The 21,132-nt window shown below is 33.4% G+C and overlaps 3 protein-coding genes across 3 annotated transcripts in view; all 3 read left to right on the top strand.

Moving 5' to 3' along the window:
• Positions 1 to 4,044: 4,044 nt before the first annotated feature.
• Positions 4,045 to 4,407, top strand: LOC130808489 (protein MIZU-KUSSEI 1-like). The gene has a single exon (XM_057673959.1). The coding sequence runs from the start codon at positions 4,045 to 4,047 to the stop codon at positions 4,405 to 4,407; it is 363 nt and encodes a 120-aa protein (XP_057529942.1).
• Positions 4,408 to 6,523: 2,116 nt separating this feature from the next.
• On the top strand, positions 6,524 to 10,926 carry LOC130808802 (stress enhanced protein 2, chloroplastic). Its single transcript, XM_057674309.1, has 2 exons — positions 6,524 to 7,223; positions 10,450 to 10,926. The coding sequence occupies exons 1-2, from the start codon at positions 6,876 to 6,878 to the stop codon at positions 10,723 to 10,725; spliced, it is 624 nt and encodes a 207-aa protein (XP_057530292.1). The 5' UTR covers positions 6,524 to 6,875; the 3' UTR covers positions 10,726 to 10,926.
• Positions 10,927 to 16,796: 5,870 nt separating this feature from the next.
• The window catches only part of LOC130808831 (ABC transporter D family member 1-like), a 36,257-nt gene continuing 31,921 nt past the window's right edge, over positions 16,797 to 21,132 (top strand). Inside the window, exons 1-4 of the mRNA XM_057674345.1 lie at positions 16,797 to 17,033; positions 17,648 to 17,750; positions 18,123 to 18,402; positions 20,347 to 20,571. Of these exons, the coding sequence (XP_057530328.1) occupies positions 17,689 to 17,750; positions 18,123 to 18,402; positions 20,347 to 20,571 (567 nt within the window). The 5' untranslated portion in view covers positions 16,797 to 17,033; positions 17,648 to 17,688. The remainder of the gene's footprint in view (positions 17,034 to 17,647; positions 17,751 to 18,122; positions 18,403 to 20,346; positions 20,572 to 21,132) is intronic.

The raw sequence follows: 21,132 nt of genomic DNA, 5'->3' as shown, positions 1-21,132 counted from the left end.
GAAATCGCTACTTCAAGCATTATTTTTATTTAGTAACCTGTAAAGTAAAGAAACTATAAATATTTACCGATATGATTATATTTGTAAATGAATGGAATACTCCTCTTCTAGGAGCATTGATTTAATATTGCAATATTTATATGATTTTTAATACAAACCCACGTGTCTATCCACCCATCAATCTATAATACACAATATTTATTAATATTGCCTAACACGCGCCCTCAGTTTGAGCGGGAGGAGGACGGATGTTCAAGCTGGATCAGAAGTCAACAAATAGCAGTGTAGAAAGCCCCTTGGTGAAAATATCGACATACTGATATGAAGATGGGACATGAAGCACACGAATATGACCAAGGGTAACCTTTTCACGAGCAAAATGAATATCTAACTCCACATGTTTTGTTTGCTGACGATTAACCGGATTATGAGACATGTACACCGCACTGACATTATCATAGTAGACAATAGTAGCCTTAGGTAAAGGACAATGCAACTCCAACGACAAATTTCGTAACCAAGCAGTCTCGGCCACCACATTAGCCGCCCCCCAATACTTGACCTCGACACTCGAGCGGGAGAGAGTAGACTGTCGTTTAGAGGACTAAGAGATCAAATTGTCCCCAAGAAACACACAATACCCGGAAGTAGAGCGACGTGTATCCTGGACAACCACCCCAATCTGCATCAGAATATGCAATCAGACCAGAAGCAGATGTGGAATAAAGATGCATACCAAAACAAAGTGTCCCTAGTAAATAACGAAGAACACATTTCATTGAATTGAAATGAGGTTCCCTAAGATCATGCATAAATACACTGAGTTGTTGAACCGCATAAGAAATATCAGGCCGGGTGAAAGTCAGATATTGGAGAGTACCCACAAATTTCCGATAAAAAGAGGGAGTGGCTATAACAACCCGGCTTACCGTTGACTGAGTGAATAGGGTCATCATGGGGTTTACTTCCTAAGAACCTCAAATCTGAATCCCAAAACTTGCGCAAATGAGTCTTTAGTTCTAAATCATAACTAAATCAGCTAATTCTCAATCCAAACATCTATATAATTCATAAAGTAATCATAAAAGTCTCTATAAAAGTCCAACATAACCAATACAGTCTAGACTAATATACAATTACCAAAGCCCATTACAAAACTACAAAATTCTAATGTGCTCAGCTCAATATAACATCCTTGGAAACTCTAATCAACTCCGCTAACCCATCGTTCCCGACCGGTTCCGATCTGTAAACAAACTAAAAAAAAATTGAAAACAACAAAGGGTTAGATTAAACTGAATGAGAAGTAACAATTCAAAACAACAAAACACAATAATTCAAAACAGAGGTTTAAAAGCAACATCAGTTTTCTAGATCTATGTGCGTATAGGGAGTCTAGTTTGAGAGGTGCCCCATAGCTCTAAGACTATGTCGCTCTCGGGTGAAACTAGTCAATATCTGAATGACAATTCGCTTCAAAAACAGGGAGCAGGGAACAATGTTCCTCAACTCCGTCAATGACTAGCTCGCAAGCCCGATGCATTGACCATATCATAATATCAACATAAGCATTCACAACAACATTTGTCTCAACAAATTTGTAATTTCGAAAGAGTTCCAATAAAATTATTTTCAAGAAAAGTAGTCTGGCCAGACCCCTTTAAGGGACTGCCACTACTCACCAAGAACGCTTTAAGAAGCTGAGTCTGGTTCTTCGCGATCATTAGAAGGGTTTATCGATGACGTCACCTCCTGAAGCATAACAAATATAACATCACAACAAAGCATACGATACTACAAACTAGGTTCATATAACTCATTACATCTCCTCCTACGACAACAGCTTAGTTCGAGCTTCCATTCTAATATTTCTAATTTCAAAGATTGCGCAAGTTCTAACTCCAACCCCCAATATCATCAAAATACATAACCTTACTTTAGACTATCTTATATTCTTGTAAAGATCATTCGTCTCCACAATTTCCTTTGTATTTCTAATTCAAACACTTCTATGTTCTTCCAAACTCAAACCAAGAAACTAAACGAGGTTAACAAACTATCCAAAAAGAAGAACACAGCTAGTTTATCCATTCAACTAATAATTTCCACATAAATCTTAGATACTCTCAAGAACAACCAATCATATATAATCAAGGGTTATATCCAACACTTACATTATTTACCCAACTATTCGATTAATAACAACAACAAGATTTATCCACCATTAGTAATTTCACAAGAATCTCCTAATATTCAAGAACATCAAATTTCCATAATCTTTCTACATCCAACATCTCATCGATATTCTAATCTTTGTAAATTACGTACTAATTAATAATTCCAACAAATTGTTTCAATATTCCACAATCTACCATTTATACATCATAAAACCCAAATTACATTTAATTTTAGAATTCTTCCCCAAAACTCCTCAAACACAATCTCTTATAATCACATATCAATCATCACTAGATTCATTTAATTTAAAGTAAACACACACATATAATTATACTTGAGGTTTCCCATAAATTTCTCAATTAAGAACTCATCTATTTAATTTATATGAATTCCAAGATTCATCAATATTTAGGGCTTAATACATGGTTAAGGAATAAGCAAGTGAAAGAATGCCAATGAAACTAACCGCTATATGAATAAGAGCATGATTATTAAGGAAAAGCAAAAGAAAGAGATCAAGAAGGATTACATTCTGTTAGCAACAACAAGAAACAAGAAAGAACAGATTCAATGCTTGTTTTTGGCTTGAATTTAATGTCTACACAACTTGACCAAACTCACTTGAACTTCCCCTAATTCGGCAGAATCCAGGTCAAGGAAGGGAAATTTTCAGATGATTCTACACTCATTGTGGTTCGAATTCAGAGGGAAATGAGCAAGAAAGATCAATTAGCCATAATTCACACAAAACAATCAAGAATGTAGAAGTATTGATAATTTACCTTGAAAATCACGAAGGGAAGAAGGACTCACTGGTTTCACATGCAGGTCCTTCAAAGATCAGAGGGAAGAAGCTAAGAACGAGTCATGCCCTCGCAGCCATTGACGTTTTCTTCATAGAAATTTAGAATACGGGTTTGAAGGTTCGAAGAGGAATGTCGTGGAAGGGAAGGTGTTCTTGGCTGGGTTTTCTGGGTTGTCGACGTGAGAGAGGGAGAAAAGGTTTGGGTATTTGTATTTGTTGTTTTTTTTTTTTTAAAAAAGAAAACAGATTTAAAAGAAAAGGAAAAGAGGAGAGAATTTATTGAGAGTGTTTTATGTCATGTGTATTTAAGATCATTCTCGTATTAATAATTCTTCTTAAATTTACTCGTCTTAATTATTAATTTCTCAAATATTACATTCTACCCATCTTGAAATGAACTTCGTCCTCGAAATTAAACTACGTCTCAAGTATATACTCAAATATCCAGTTAACATACATATCGTAAAGCTATGTTACCCAATTTCTCATACTTGTGCATTGTAAGAATCTATATTACTCGTACTAATTATGTGAAACCAACCAAACTTTAAGGCCTAGCATTGTTAAAACTTAGTATTATAGTGGCAAGTGGTTTCCCCGAAGTAGCACTAAGTTTAGATTTAGTATCAACCGGAATACAAGTAGGTTTACAAGAAGACATATGTGCCCGATGCAAAATATCCTGAGCATACTTACATTGAGAAAGAAACATTCGATCCTTAGATCACCATATAGAAATACCCAAAAAATCAGATAAAGGACCAAGATCCTTCATAGCAAATTCTGAACTAAGAAGTGAAATAATACGCTGCCGAAGAGTATGAGATGAACATGCGAGTATAATATCATCAACTTATAATAACAGAAAAGCAGTTTCAGTACCTCTCCTGAAGATAAATAATGATGTATCACTTTTGCTGTTAACAAAACCCAAAGAAAGAATGTAAGTCGCAAATCGCTGATACCAGGCCCTAGAAGCCTGTTTAAGACCATAAAGAGACTTCCGGGGAAGACAAACATGTTGAGGCTTGTCGGGATCAACAAACCCATATGGTTGATGCATGTATGTCTATGAAGAATTGCGCTTGAATGCGAGAAAAAGGGATGAAAAGGAGAAAAAGGGGTTGTTAGAAGTGAATGTTTGGGATATGTTTTTTAATGGGAAGAAGTGCGGGTATGCATTAAAGAGGGAGGCTAATGAGATGGATTTAAGTATAATGGAACTGTTAAAGGTGATTACAATGGGTGTTGGTGTGTTGCCACATACTAATTATTATGGTGGGGATGATCCTGATGATGAGTTGGATTATATACGAGCCAATTTTGATCATCATGTTGGATCTAAGGATTGTAAGACGTTATATATGTTGTGTCCTGAAGGGAATAATGTTCTTGATCTAACTATATTTTTTGTAAGGTTGTAAAGTGTATGCATTATTAATATATATATGCATTCGTGTTATGATCTTATCATCTGCATTCTTGATCTAAGTAGGATAGTAATATGATACTATTATAGTATATAATATATTATGAAACATCAATTATAAACTTAACCATAGTATTAGACGTCAGTGTGACAAGAAGTCATGTGTAGGGATGCAAACGGGGCGGGGCGGGGCGGGGCGGGTATTGGCGTTACCATCCCCATCCCCATCTGGTAAATCAATCCCCATCCCCATCCCCATCCCCGCGGCGGGTATAATTTTTTTCCCCGTCCCCGCCCCGATGGGTTTGTACCTAATATCATCCCCATCCCCATCCCCATTTGGGTATTCATCCCCGTCTAATACCCATTTTACCCGCCCCACCACCCGTCAAATCCCCGCTTAATACCCATTTTTGTAGAAACAATTACTTTTAAATAATTTGAACATTAATCTAAGTTTTCTTTTAAAGCTCTAAAATCTAAATGACATGTAACCGATTCTTTGAATTATTGCTTTTTAACTTTTAATTTAAGAAAAAAAAAACTGAAAAAAACAATTAAAAAATTAAAAAAAGAAAGAAAAGGCATAGACAATCAGAATGCACCCTTCCTTCCAACCTTCCCAGTTCCCACCACCACCACATCACCTCCCTCCGTTTCACACTTAAGAAATATCTCAATCTCACCAAGAAAATGTTTAAAACATTCAGAAGTTGGCTTGATAATCCATCTCAATAATCAATCAAACATTAGATCACATCAAACATAAAAACTGAAAAGATCTAAATAATCCATCTCAATGAAGTTGGCTTGATAAAATAAACAAGAAAATCAAAAAATGGAGAAAAGACAGAGACGATGAGTCGATGACAATCAAAAACTGAAAGAAACTTACCCAATGACGGGAGTGCTCTGGAGCTTTTCAAGATGACGACAGCAAGATTGAAGAAGATGAGAGTGTTTCAAGAAGAAGAAGATGGGAGTGCTGCAGTGAAGTGAAGACTGAAGATTCAGAAGAAGCAAATGATGGGTTGAGTTGACGGCCAGCATTGGACATTCCTGTTGATGGTTTCAAAGGCCCAAAGTATTTAGGGTTTTGAAACTTTTTTTTAAAAGAAATATAAACCGGGGTTTTTAAAGTTTTTAAAAAAATTTGAAAATAATTCAAGGTTTTCAGAAATTTGAAAAATAATTTAGGGTATTCCAATTCTCAAAATTTGTACATTTCTTGAGGCCGGGCGGGGCGGAGATGGGGCGGGTATCACCTAAAACCCATCCCCATCCCCATCCCCGCGGTGGGTATGAATTTTACACCCGTACCCGCCCCATGACCCATCAAACCGGGACCCATCCCCGCCCCATCGGGGCGGGGATGGGGTGGGTCTCCTATTAGACCCGCCTCGCCTGCATCCCTAGTCATGTGTTTGAATCTCAACCACCCTTCTGTTAAAGTTGAATATTCAATGCTAGGTATGAGGAGGGCACAAAGAGCTCTCGTGTGAGAGACGTGTTAAAGTATATTATGGGAAGAAGAATAAAACAATAATACTAAACCATATAAAACAATTATCATTCAATTTAATTACTAATATATACTAAAATTGTGAAATTTAATATAATTTAAGTGTAAAAACTATTTAATAAGGTTTATGATGAAACTCGCCATATTCGAATCACTTTTCTTCTTCACGTATCTATTCGCACAAAAGTAATATTAGATGTAGTGGATGATAATAAAGAAATACACATCTATATTTAACGGTGATTTAATGCATTTCACGAAATATTTACTAAGACTGATTTTCATTACGCCTATATCTTACCAATAACTAAACTCTACGTATTACTCCCTCAGTGTCTATATCTCTCGGAACACTTTTCATTTTAATTTGTCCCTTTGATTTTGTGCACGTTTCTTTTTTGGAAATGGTCTTACTCTCTTTTTTAATCTCATCCACAAACTTATATTTTCTTTCTATTTTAACCATTTATTTTTTTTGTCTCATTTACTAACCTAATTTTGCTTTGCCATTAAATTTTACTCATTTTACACTAGACGTAATATAAAAGAACATAAAAAAAATAATATATATAATAAGTAGCTTCCAACCACCACCTATCCGCAACCAAACATTAAAATAGTTTTTTAGCCACCTAACACATCTCCTCAAATGTAGCACTATACTACTACAAGAACATATAATACTAAAGATTTTTAGTACACACATCATTATGTAACCATTTCCTCCTTACCTTTCTTCTTCCCACCACAATTATTCGACAAACCTTGAAAGCAACCAAACACCCCAATAAAAGTAAGCACGTAGCCAATCTTAATCCCTCAAACTTCTTACCCTTACGTGTACTCCTTCCATTTCTCCAAATTTATCCCTTCCTATTAAATCCTAAACCAAACAAATCTCTTTATCCAAACAATAATAATAGCTAGCCTCCTCCATCTTGATGATTGGTTCCATGGTTACTGCGCGTGCAGTGCAGTGCGAGGTCCAACAGCCACGGCAAGCACCGAGGCTGGGGCCTGAGTTGCCGAGCAGCAGCACGGATCAGGTGAAGATCGTGCTGCAGCCTCGGCTGTGCACTTTGAGATCATACGCGTCTGATCGTGGGAGTGGGGTTATTAGGACGACGATCATCCCGAAATCAAAAGATGGATCAGGAGGAGTTGGTGATGGAATTGGTTGTGTTGATGAAGAAGAATTATTGTCTCCGTTTTTGGCGAATTTATTCGAGTATGTTGAGAGTAGTAAGAAAAGTCAGGATTTTGAGATCATCACTGGTCGTCTTGCTATGGTATTTTTTATGCTCTTTTTTTTTTTTTTTTTTTATAAATATTTTTCTCTTAACATCATCTTCTTTCGTTTTTACTACTTGCTAATAAGTCCCCACTAAATTACTACGTAAATTTTTAGGCCATAATAATTCGTCACATGATTATTTTATAGGCTTATTTGTATGAATACACTTGTGGGACACCCATAGCTCGAGCCTAAAACCGATGGATAATGAGCTTTAACTTGCATACAACACTTGATGAGTTTTATTTTTCGCAAAATCATATGGTATATTAAAAGGTGAATGGAAAACTCACCTATGAAACTCAAAAGATTCGCAATTGAAATTAAATAGTAGTAATTTTTTTTTTCTGATTCGAAAATAATAAGCATTTTAATACCATCTGTATAATCCTTAGAGTTTTACTTTACAGATCAAAAGGATTATACCTTACATATTAATTAAGGATGAACATTCAATTAAAGGTCAAGCTAGTGATAAGATTAAATACTCAAGTTATTAAAGTTATTTTATTTTAATAATATTATTATTTAAAAAGAATATATGTTTTGAGTTGGAGGTGCAAATGGTTGTTTAAGCTATAGAAAATTCTAAAATCGATATTTTTTAGTTTGGAGTAATTATTAATTGTTGTAAAAATCTTTTTAATAATTTTATATCTTGTATATTTTCTTTTGTTTCTAAAAAGTGTAACAAAGCAGCGTACATATGCTTGCTGCAAGTCTATTGATTTTGGTTGTTGTCTAATATAATTAAAAAATTATTTATTTTTCATCCAATTAATTATTTTGAATGAAATGAAAAAAATATCCTCTTTTCGTCTAAAAAAATATATATTCAATATCTTAAAATATAATTTTTATTAATGTTTATGAATTGTCGTTATGAAATAGAGGACAGAGGGAATATAAGGAGAGATTGAGATGTTCTTATGTCATCATAAAAATGAGGGCGGCTTCCAGATTGATAGTTATCGTTGATAATGAATTAGAAAAGTTCAATAAATATACCTGATCCTTAAATATAGCCATTCTTTTCATTTTATCCCCACCCTCTTTCCCTCAAAATTACGTATTTGCCATTGAAATTTAAAAAATTACAAAATTGCCACTCATTATAAATTTCTTATTTATAATTATTATTTTATTATTATTACTATTATTATTATTATTATCATTATAATTAACTTTTTTATATTCTTAAAAAAGAATATAAATAAAATTAATAATAATAACAATAATAATAATAATAATAATAATAATAATAATAATAATAATAATAACAACAACAATAATAAAATTAAAATTAATAATTATTATTATAAAAAAAATTGAATCGCCCAGAATTAGGCGATTGAACCGTGGTTCAATCGCCCAAAAACTGGCGATTGAACCATGGTTCAAACGCCCAATTTTGGGCGACTCACTTTTTTTTTTTTTCTTTTTGGAAAATAATAATAATAATAATAATAATAATAATAATAATAATAATAATAATAATAATAATAATAATAATTTATAAATTAATGTGGCCTATTAGTTCAGTTGGTTAGAGTGTTGTGCTAATAACGCAAAGGTCATAGGTTTGAGCCTGCACAAGTCATTATTTAATAATTATTAATTTTTTTCATATATATAATAAAAAATTAATAATTATTAAATAATGACTTGTGCAGGTCTCGAACCTATGACCTTTGCGTTATTAGCACAACACTCTAACCAACTGAACTAATAGGCCACATTAATTTATAAATTATTATTATTATTATTATTTTTTATTTTTTTTCTCCAAAAAAAAAAAGTAAGCCGCCCAAAATTGGGCGATTGAACCATGGTTCAATCGCCTAATTCTGGGCGATTCAATTTTTTTTGTTTTTTTAATAATAATTATTAATTTTAATTTTATTATTATTATTATTATTATTATTATTATTATTATTATTATTATTATTACTGTTATTATTATTAATTTTATTTATATTCTTTTTTAAGAATATAAAAAAGTTAATTATTATTATTATTATTATTATTATTATAAATAAGAAATTTGTAAGGAGTGACAATTTTGTAATTTTTTAAACTCTAGGGATAAATACGTTATTTCGTGGAAGAGGGGTGGTGATAAAATGAAAAGGGGTGGCGTAGTTTAGCAACACCCTAAATATATGATTGCTAATGGACAAAATTTGCATATACTCTTCTAGATTTAGTTACAAGTACACGAAATAGCTGGATATTAAATTCACACCGTTTCGATTTATCAATTTAACTTTATAAAATTTTTATTTTAGATAATATTTTTGTTGTATTTTTTTAATTTATATTTACACATTATTAATTTTTTGTCACTTTTAATTCTATTTATTCACAATTGTATTTTAATATGAATCTTGTTGTTATAAATTAGTTATTTGACAACAAGTTATTTTCGCGTATATTCAAATTAGCTGATTAAAAATATAAAATTAATTATTTAAATCACTCCTTTAAATAAGCAATTAGCTATGAGTGGTTAACCAAAAACTACTATACATGAATATAAAGTTGTAAATTTAGTTTCCATTTGACTGAAATCAAGCAAATTATAAACTATGACATAGAAATTCATGTAAATAGGAGTATTAGATGGTAACGAATGTTGCAAATAAACATATTGTTAGAATTAGTGCTTTAAATTAAAATTAGAAATTAATAATTAGTTTCAATTTAAATTTATTATTAATATGTTAAAATTAGTCTGAATCGTCAATTTATAAATTGTTTCTTAGTTGGTAAATTAGTTGTTAGAAATATGGAGTTAGTAGAATCATATTAACTTATTTAAATTTTTAAAAGTTAATTTTATTTAGTAAGTTATTAGTAGTAGTAATTAGTGGATTATTTCACTTCCACATTTGACAATAAGTTAATGGCCGCTTAACTTTAGAAAATTTATTTATTCGCAATTTTATTTAAATCACTTTGTAATCTTTTATTAATATGAGAAATTAAAAAATTCTATGAAGGTCCTGTGCAATTTAAAAAATTAGAATATTTTTCTAATAATTTTGTATCTTTAAACACTTGATATATACTATATAATTTAATATTAAGGCCTCTAATTTTCCAAAGCCTTGCAGGGTTGAACATATTAAACATGTTCAGAATCTCCTTTGATATTTATCACTCAACCATAGTTACTTTCTTTTAAATTTTTCTTAACATATATATCTGATGTTTCCTAGATTGTGTTTGCTGCTACAATTGGCGCGGAATTAGCAACGGGCAACTCCGTATTTAAAAAGATGGACATGCAAGGCATTACAGAAGGTGTAGGGGCATGTTTTGCTGCAGTAACATGTGCAGCAGCTTTTGCTTATTCTTCAAGCGCAAGAAAAAAGGTTGGTCGCATTTTCACCATCAGTTGCAACGCTTTCTTCGATGCGCTCATCGATAACATTATCGATGGCTTGGTTTACGACAACGACGAGGATGATCGGTCAGACGATAAAATTCTATAATTGCATGAACAATGTTAGATTACTTAGAAATTAAACCTTCGATCTATTTTACACCAAATTTTTAGTTTTTGATGTATATAAATTTATATACTACATTTAAGATTAGATACTTTAGTATGTATAGTATATTTTTTCTGTTCCTCTGGCATTGTATGGACTAAACTAAAACTTAAAGTAACGGATGGGTAATTGAGTTCATGACCTAAGTATGTAATACTTTGTGGCATGAAGAATCTCTAGAGCCAACATTAAGTTGGCTGAAATAGAAATATATATGTATATGTATAATAATATCTCGTTGTGTATTTTGCATATAGCTTTGCTTGTTTATACTCTTGTCTTTTAGTACTAGTTTAGGTTTTTTAAGTGTTTATAAAATCAAGATATTTGATTTATACCCATTATTATTTTACTTTTATTTTGACTTTGACACAAAAATTACTTTGAAATTTTGAAAATCTAAAACTTTGAAATTGAATTTAAAATACAGAGTTTCGAATTGGTCTACAAAACTTGAAGTATCTCTATTTCATAATAGTATTAATAGACTATACTACATGCAAGCCTAGGTTCATAGGCCAAAAATCATGACCCCTAAACACCGATGAAAGAATTTATCTTTCTATTAAGAATTAATTGCGAATTAGAACCTTTAAGTTAGATCTTTTGTAAATTACAATTTTAATGTTTATTTTTTGTGAATTACAAACTTAAAAGTATTAAAATGTACCCCATTTAAGCCAAGTGACCGTTGACCAACCCACATGACCTTTAGCCAACCTTAATGACCATTGACCATTACTAGTTATTTTTGACTTTTGTTAACCACCCCTAATCACCTTTGACTTTCCTAATTACCAATTGACTTTAATATCGTTTTTACCCATCTTAACGATATTATACAAGATACTATAATCTAAGAGTTTAAGAGACTAATGCATGCACAAAGTGACCTTTGGAAAGACTTAAGCCCAAATGGTTAGGCAAGCCAAATGAAAGAAAAATTAAATTAAGAGTTGCTCGATCCAAATGAGGAAAAGCCAAAGTGTGTGTAAGATAAAGAGGAAAGAGGCCTTTTGTCGAAAATTTGAAAAAAATAAGATTATTTAACAACTTTATTCTAAAAACAAGCTTTGTGAAAACTTTATTCCCAAAATAAGCGTCCGTACATCCAAACCTAGGCTTGGTGTAATATCGTTCTTACTAACAGCGAAATTAAAAAAAAAATTATTAAAGCTTAAGTTCGCTGTTACTAACAGCGACTTTAGGCTTGACTGGTCAAACCTTAATGTCGTTGTTACTAACAGCGACTTAAAACTTGACTCAAATTTGACTTTTATTGACTTTCTTGTACGAATTAAACTAGGCGTTGTTAATTTGAAAAATAGCCGTTATGTAGTTGAAAATAGCCGTTGTAATTATGTTCTATAAATAACTCCATCATTTCCCTACTTCACTGTATCCAATTTACATCATTCTTGTTCTAGTGAATCAATTTTTAAAGGTAATATAAGGTATTATATTAGTGTTATTCTCAATTTATAAATGTTAATACTATTTTTGAATGTTTACTTACGTTATATTGAAGAGCTTTGCGATTGTGGTTATGAAGTTGAGATTAATGCAGTTGGAGCGACTTCGATCCTGGGCGTGATTTTGTTGCTTGTCCTTTCTACTTGGTTGAAGGATTAGGATGCACATACTTAAGATGGATTGATCCGGAGGGTATCAAATGACAGAGAGACTTAATAATACGGCTTGAAAAAGAAAAACAAGAGCTTAAAGATGAGGTATTTAATCTCAAGAGACAAATAGATGATATGGCACATAGGAAAGAAGAGACTGAAAGGAGTATGAGAAAGTTTAAGAAGTAATCTTAGTTAGCGACGGTGGTTTAACTTAACGAATGAACTATGTAATTTGATATGGATTCGTTTAACATTAATGAAATTGTGTTTAATTTTCGAGAGCATTTTCCATATTTGAATATGATTGTCTGTTTGTTTTTGATTAAATTCATACTGCATTCTTGGCGGAATGAATCATCGCCGAAATGTTTAATATATACAAAATGTCACTAATGTTCAATATATACAAAATGTCACTATTGTTCAATATATACAAACAGTATTCTAATGCTAATCCTCCTCCTGTACCCTGTTTAAATGTGACGGTTTACGACGCCTCCTACGATAGTAAGATGTCGTCGCATGACGCTCAGGTAGGGGAGGTGATTGATACTGTGATGATGTAGCACCCTGTGAGGACCCGGCACCATAGTCGGGGCACGTTAAGTCAACCTCCTCAAGATGAACGTCGGCATGATGAGGAGATGACCCGTACTCGTACATAGTGGTGTCGGGCACAACGACTTCTGGAATGAAGTGCTGAAACTGCGTCCCTAGGAGTATGCCTTGGGCAATCTCCCGTACAGGCTCCTCTTGGGTGGAGCTGATGATAGATGCAATGCCCTGTACCTGCATTAAGAATTAAGTATTAATGAAATGTATAACATGTAAGTTCATGGATAATAATCAACGTTGAAGAATACTTACAAAGTGTGTCATCGTCGGTGCTGGGGGAGCGTACTGGGCTGCCGCGATGATACCTCGTGGTGTCATCCATTGACGAGTGATGGAGAGGAACCACGGTATGTAATCCGCCTAAGTAGGTGCACCTATAGCCTCGATCGGCGCACCTTGGGCCAACAGCTCTAGCCTGTGCTCCCAACGAGCGACATGGCGCCAGTTGATCTCGAGCCAGTTCTTGGGTTCCCGACCCTTGTGTGGGCTGTTATGGAGCTCCGCCTCTGTGTCACATGGCGGCGGGATGCCCTGTACCATCTCAAATTAGCGCAGTACGCGCTCAGGGAGATGCACTTCGACTATGACGAAGCAAATCAGAGGTACATATGCTTATCGATTAGCAACACCAATGGCCTTCAATCCCTCGATGACTTTATGTGGTTGTCTTTGCTCTACAGTCCTTCCATACCTCTTCTTCAACTTCAAATTACCCATTTGACGGTTGAAGTTACTTAACAAATGCCGCAAGCAAAACCTATGATGGGCATTTGGAGGTTGCCATTCCGACTGCTCCATGGTTGCTAGAATGCCTGCATGTTTATCGGAAATAACACATAAATCTGGACTATGCATCACATGCTTACGAACACACGCCATAAACCAAGATCACGTGGCTATGCATTCTTTCTCGACCAAAGCAAAGGCAAGCGGGAAGATTCCCTTGTTGCCATCTTGAGCAATCGCAGTTAATAATGTATGGCGATACTTACCATGCAAGTGTGTTTCGTCAATGGCGATAAGGGGTTTGCAATACTTGAACCCCTCAATACTAGGTTTAAAAGCCCAGAACACATGTTGGAAAGTTCTAATACTAGGACGGACGTACACACCAACATCATTATCTTCCTTAAAGAACCACTTAACTACAGTCCCGGGGTTAGAAACTTGCAATGCTTTCAAGAAGCGTGGAAGAAGAGGATAAGAATCTTCCCATGTACCATAGATGGAGAGAAGGGCTTGCTGTTTAGCACACCATGCTCGCTTATAGGTCACTTCGACACCAAATTGGTCTTTCACCATTTGTCGCACCACAGAGACCTTAATTGATGGGTCTTCAGCAACAATTTCTAATAAAATTGTTAATCACGGAAGATGTTAAATGAATGTGTCCAGCTGACACATTTTCAGTACTTAATACACGACCCCCATGCTTCCCTTTATATGTAACAATCTCCCATGAAGGTGAATAGGAGCTCTTCCTAACCCTAAGTCTCCAAGCACACCCTCTCTTACACTTCAAGGTGAGCACGGTTTGATTTGAAGTCTCAGTTCGGTACTCAACATTCCTACGAATATGATACAATCTAATAGCATTCAACAACGCATCCTTGTTATCAAACATCATACCCTTTTGAAACTCTCCTTCATTGGTGTAGGTTGTATCACAATCCCAAGACCTCTAAGAGTTGTCCTCAACGTGTTCATCTACAGGGGGAACTAGTGCATAAGGTGTAGGAGAAATGATTGTTGGAATGTTGCCTAAGCTCATGTCATTAGCTAGAGCCTCCTCGTTAACACCCACATCGTCCTCAGAAGGAGCTTCTACGAATTCATTACTCTCACTATTAACATCACCCCAAGGCTCATTTGTATCTTCTAAGTTAAAAGTATCATCATTTGAGACTTGAATTTGAAGTTGATTGGGTTCATTAAAAGGATAAGAGGAAGATGGCATAAAGGGATTTTGGGTTTCTTGGGTAGGAAAGGGCGTATGAGAAGGAGTAGAAGAAGTTACATTCAGGAATGCATTTGTTTTCACAACATTGACATCTTGATTCCCTAGGGGTACCTCTTCTACATATAACTCTAAAGAAGGAATAGATGTAGACTTTGAATACTCCCACATTCCATCTATAGCCTCCTTATCCTTAATCGGAAAAGCTAACAAATTTCCACTCATATTGTACTTAAAACTTACATTAACAGTACTTCTTGTAGTGTCAATGCCAATCTTAGAGCATATAAAATGTTTAAATTCATTCAAATCCATGTTTGAGTTGCATGCAAACAATTTACGTCTTCCCCCAACATACTTAACATTGTTACTACTTGATCGAATTAAACCATTCCAAAAGCATACAACAATCACACGAAATGAAGCCATTTCTACAACAATATGTACAAAATCAACATCACCATCAAGTTCATAAATATATACTACATAACAAAGTTGATTAAATTTAGGTTTTGCATTCAAACATTCTCTACATTAAACTAAAACATTTTCTACATTAAATTCATGAACAAACAACCTCAATATGAAGATCATGGCAAATAACAAGTACATTTGACATATTCATAGAGTATAAGTGTAAATGACTACCATAAATGACATACATTTTAAATTCAACAAGAACTAAAAAATTTATAATAAAAACGTACCTTAATAGGCTGTAGATCAACAACAAGTACTAAATTTCAAGTTTAAGAACCTGCATTTATGTGAAAGTTCATGAACATGTTGTGAACCCTAATTTTCGAAAACGGAAAAAAGCACAAAAAAATAGTACCTTAAGTGAACGTAGGAAGATGACAAGCGTAATTAGTAGTACAAACTTGGAATTTGATGAAATTTATTGAAGGATTGAAGTTGATTTTACTGGTGGAAAGAAGAGGGAGATTAGATTGGAATGAAGAACTAAATTGAAATGACGAAGAAGAAGGAGGACTGGAAACTTAAGTCACATTAAGTCGCTGTTAGTAACAGCGAACTTAAGCTTTATTAATTTTATTTTTATTTCGCTGTTAGTAAGAGCGATATTACACCAAGCCTAGGTTTGGATGTACGGACGCTTATTTTGGGAATAAAGTTTTCACGAAGCTTGTTTTTGGAATACAATTGTTAAATAATCTTATTTTTTTCAAATTTTCCCTTTTGTCCACAACTCGGACAAACCCAATCCTACCGAGCAAGTCTAGGAGCTCGGGCAACAATGGGTGAGAAGATGGGCAAAAAAGGCAGTTGAGGTGATACCGACTCGATTAGGTTGAGGTTGGGTGGACAGTCGATTGACCTTAATGAAATTGTTTAGAAGTTTGGTAAATGTTGACTCGATTAGCTTCCTTGAGCCCAATTAATCAAGCGGCCTTGGTAAAAATTCTAGAACTTTCATAAAGAGTGTGTCATAACTTTATTATACTGGTCGATCCATGACACAGTTCCGTCTCTTTTAGCATAATTTCTTGTGTGAAAATATCTCTATCACTTTTTAGAATCATCATTCACGTATTTCTTTTTTGTTTTTTGTCTTCCACACAATTTGAATAATTTACTCTTTTCTAACATTTGTGCTAAAGTGTGTTGTAGCTTAAAATCAAAGTAATTTTATTATAATTTTACTTTAAAATTGTAAATAAAAAAGTCTCAATTAAAAATTTGTGATTTTATAAAGGTTGGAAATGATGAATGAAAATTCATGCGCGCTTTGTGTTAAAATTGACTTGCCTCTACCAAATATATTTGCATGAACTAAAATATTTTGACGGATTTGGATTAGTAGTTAGTTGTGTGTATATTCGTCTTCTTAAACACCATTTAAGATCACAAAGTGTGAAGTATTACAAATCATCTAAACTCTTCAATACCTCTTTCTTCCTTAACTTAACTTCTCTCTCCTGTAAACTGGGTTGAAAATCCCCTAATTCCTGATTCCTTCTCTGCCGAAGTATCTTCGCTCCATTTCTCCAATCCTCTAAGCTATTCCTTCTTTCGGTGTATCCGAGGTTAGTTCTTTCTCGAATTTTTACTGATATTGATAATTTTTTGGTTTGATTTTCAGTTATTTCATTCATTTTGGTCTTATACAGAATGAATTCGGTTCAATTTTGTGGATTTTAATTTTAATTTTGCTTTACTGGTTGTTGAATTTACTCGAATTATATGCTGAAATTTTCCGCTTACCGGATTGTGATTAGTGTCGTTTTACAAAGTAAGAATGTTCATTGTGATTTAGTGTATCATCTTATGGTGATTAATTCTTCCACAGTTATAATGATTTAGTGTATCGTGTTTACAAAGTTAAATTTGTGATTTCGATGTACTTATGGATATCATTGTTCAATTTTGTGTTACCTAATCAGCTAACCTCTGTGAATTGCCAACCAAAACAAGCCAATATTAGCAATTTGAGGCTAATTTTTGACTATTTTGGACAAATTACTATTTCATGGAATGAATTAGGTAGCACTGATTCAACTGAGTTGTACTACTTTTTTCTTTGACATGTCTTTGGGAAATTAGAAAAGAAAGAAGGAAGTATAATCGAACCTGTCTTACACTCTTGACTTTATATGCTTTCTCCTTGTACCATAACATGTCTTCCATATGTACCTTTCAGGAGTGTATGAAGCTGCATTGAGTACTTTTAATTGAGAAGTGATGCCTTCTCTTCAGCTTTTGCAATTAACGGAGCATGGTCGTAGTTTTCTTCCTTCAAGAAGGTACCAAGAACTAATGTTCTGTCTTCCTAATTATTTATTTGTCTATAATATTGGTAATGCTTTCTCACATGCGCTGATGCTTTAACATAATCCTAGAAGGTTATTGAGCTGTCATTTAGTTCATTATTCAAGTTTTTTGGATGGAAAAAATGATTTCGTTAGCTTTGAAAATTCACTCCATAAGTTTGGAGCATGTTATGGATATTGAGATTCAAAATGCACCTGGACTAGCTTGTTTATTTCATTTTCTGCTTCTTGAAATTCTTCAATTGAATTCTTAAATCTTGCCCTAGCCATATATTTGTATCATTACTTCCCTGTGCATGTTCGAATCCATATTGCTTCATTTTTAAATCTGTATCTCTCCTACAGGAAATCTTTGCTACTGGCTTCTGGCATCTTAGTAGCAGGTGGGGCTGCTGCATATATGCAATCAAGATTTAGCCATAAGCAGCGTGGTTCTTTTGGGAATTTCAACGGGTCTTGTAGTTCAACCGAGGTTTCTGAAAATGACAATCCGAATCCTACTGTATATAATGGAAAGAGACAAAAGAAAACTCCATTGAGATCTCTTCAAGTCTTAGCGGCCATTCTTCTATCACAAATCGGTAGGAGGGGTACCCGTGACCTATTAGCTTTAGTGTCTGTTGTGGTAAGTTTCTTTATTGATTTTTAGAATTTGATATTCTTGTATAGTTGAGGAGCTTATGCACCAAGGCAACATTTTCAAATGACAGAAGCTTTATTTTTTGGATGGGTGAGCCCCTCTAAGTTGCAAATTTTGTGAAGTTATTTTTTTCGTTACATTTTGCCTAATGAATCACCTATTTTTAATTTTTAATTTATGATATATGACTTTTTTAAATTTTTTAGTGGGTAGGCTAAGAGAAGGGGAGGGCTATGTGGGAATCAAACCTAGGACCTTACTTGGGATAGTGGTACTTGCTCTCCAACCAAGGCAAGACCTGATTCTCAACGAATCACCTATTGTGTTCCCATAAAATGCTTAATTGATGGGGAGGGGATATCATATGTTATTATACAACTGGTACTTTCTTGATCAGCCCCAATTTATTATATTGGTTGTCAGGAAGTAGTAACAAAAGATCATGAAGAGGTGGAATGTTCATTGTAACTTCATATTTGGACATGATTGTAATACGCATTACTAAGAGGTGAATCAATTATGCCTTAGTTCAAATTTGAAATTGGTGTAATGACATGAAGATATAATGTCCCATATTTAGATAAGGGCCAAAGGTTTATAGTTCTTTGGTTTTAGATTACAATGGACTATATTAAAATGCTCACTAAACAATATGCACTTCTTAAAAGTTGCTAATGATGTTTGTTGCCAAGGGTCAATTGGAAAATACCTCTTTGTTTTCATTAACAAGGTAAGACGTACATTCGACTTCTCTAAACCCCACTTGGGTGAAGCTACTTGATAGCACTGGGGTCAATTTAATTTTAGTGAAAGGGAAGCTATAATTGTACAAAATCGTGTATTTATTTGGCTGTTGTCTTTCATTTTGTTCCAATGTAGTTTGTTTGTTTGGTATCCAAATTGGAGAAAATTGACGAGGTACTATGGTTTGAAAAGTCGCCAACCATGCATTAAAATTAACTAAGCTTTGCCTAATATATGAAGAAGTCTGTTAAGCATGGTTATTTGATGTAAGAAAGTTGACTTGAAAGATCATTTTTTGTGCTTTGACTTCTACACTTAGTATTTTGGCTATGTTTATGGTTGCCCATGGATCCATTGCTCTAATTGTTAGTTAACTTATCTTTTGGGTGTCAAGGGCATGGGAATTATACTTCACTATTTCGTTCATTTAAAAATGTGGTTTGAATACAAATGCACATTATATTTATGGAACATAAGAATCATATCTCACTATTTTGTTCATTTGAAAATGTGATCTAAGTACAACAAACTATATATTTTGGAAATTATTATATTTCCTTTATGCGATTTATTTTAATATTTGAAAATTAAGTTATTATTTTCAAATTGTCAAATCCAAATCACAAATTTTTTGGAAGCTTGTTATATTTGATGAGACATAATTGTGGAAGGAACCTTTTCTGAAAGATGTGTTGTTGTGGTACAATCAACTTCAACTATAATCCCAAAATAAAATAACAACATTAATACTCAGCATTGAAAGTTAAAAAGTTGGGCACCTTATATGGTACTAGCTACTTCATGAAATTCTCTTATATCAACATCTTCATGTTTTTTTTTTTTTTTTTTTTTTTTTTTTTTTTTTTTTTTTTCAATTTCAAACTTTTGCGTAGTATAAAATAAGTGTACTCATGAAATTCTCTTATATCAACATCTTTATATGATTTTAGAATAGCTAGATGGAGCTTATAATTTCCATAAGTTATTCTATGTTCACATGCTTTGAGGATTGAAGAATGATTGGAAAACTTTGCTTAAAATATATGTATCAAATGTTTGCTATTGGTTTTATTTCTTGGCTTTGTCAATCTTTTTGTGCTTTGTTGGTTCATCATTTACAATTTGGTTTGATTTATGCTTCTTGTTATCAAATGATTCGTCAACTGTTTGATTTCCTTTTTTCAGATGTTGAGGACTGTCGTAAGCAATAGACTAGCAAAAGTGCAAGGTTTTTTGTTTCGAGCGGCTTTTCTTCGTCGTGTACCATCTTTTTTGAGATTGATAATTGAAAATTTTCTTTTATGTTTTCTTCTATCAACCTTGCATTCAACATCAAAATACATAACTGGGAAGCTAAGCTTGCAGTTCAGAAAAATATTGACAAAGCTTATCCATACGCATTATTTTGAGGTATACACCCTTTATGTGCTATTTCTTGTGAATTATTATTCTTAGGACAAATTGCATGCATTTAGTTGAACTTTTGCCAAAAACAGATTATCTAGTTGAACAATATTGTATTCTTAGGGATGAACTTTGAACTTAGATTGACAATACATCTAGAAAATGGGGCTACGTGTACAACCACGTCATGTTCAGGTTGGTAAAAAGCCTGTTGGATGTAACCTAATTCCAAAGTTCATCCTAGCGAACCCAATACTTGAAGTTCAAATATATTAAAGTTCGACTTGTTGCATGCAATTTTTCCTTATTCTTATTGTAATGTTATTTGCACTTTGTAGTTATCTTTGTTCTAAGATTAATATTGCATTCAAGGTTCTAAAGTCACGACTTTATTACTTCATTTAGCATTCTGTCTTTTTTCTTTCTACTTAAAGTGAGATTGCGCTTTTGATTTTACATTTGTTCTTATAAAATTACATCGTTTCAACGTTTTGAGAATGTTGATCATTTTCAGACTCTCACTTTTTATAATCTCGATGTGCATCCTTTTTCATTGTGGTCCTTGAG

Source organism: Amaranthus tricolor, chromosome 3, assembly GCF_026212465.1.
Source record: "Amaranthus tricolor cultivar Red isolate AtriRed21 chromosome 3, ASM2621246v1, whole genome shotgun sequence".
Taxonomy (NCBI): Eukaryota; Viridiplantae; Streptophyta; class Magnoliopsida; order Caryophyllales; family Amaranthaceae; genus Amaranthus; species Amaranthus tricolor.
This window is presented reverse-complemented; position numbering and strand designations above follow the sequence as displayed.

Coding starts and splice junctions, on each gene's coding strand:
- LOC130808489 (XM_057673959.1), top strand. CDS start 4,045: ATGTATGTCTATGAAGAATTGCGCTTGAATGCGAGAAAAAGGGATGAA.
- LOC130808802 (XM_057674309.1), top strand. CDS start 6,876: ATGATTGGTTCCATGGTTACTGCGCGTGCAGTGCAGTGCGAGGTCCAA. Junction 7,224..10,449: donor TCACTGGTCGTCTTGCTATG/GTATTTTTTATG, acceptor GATGTTTCCTAG/ATTGTGTTTGCTGCTACAAT.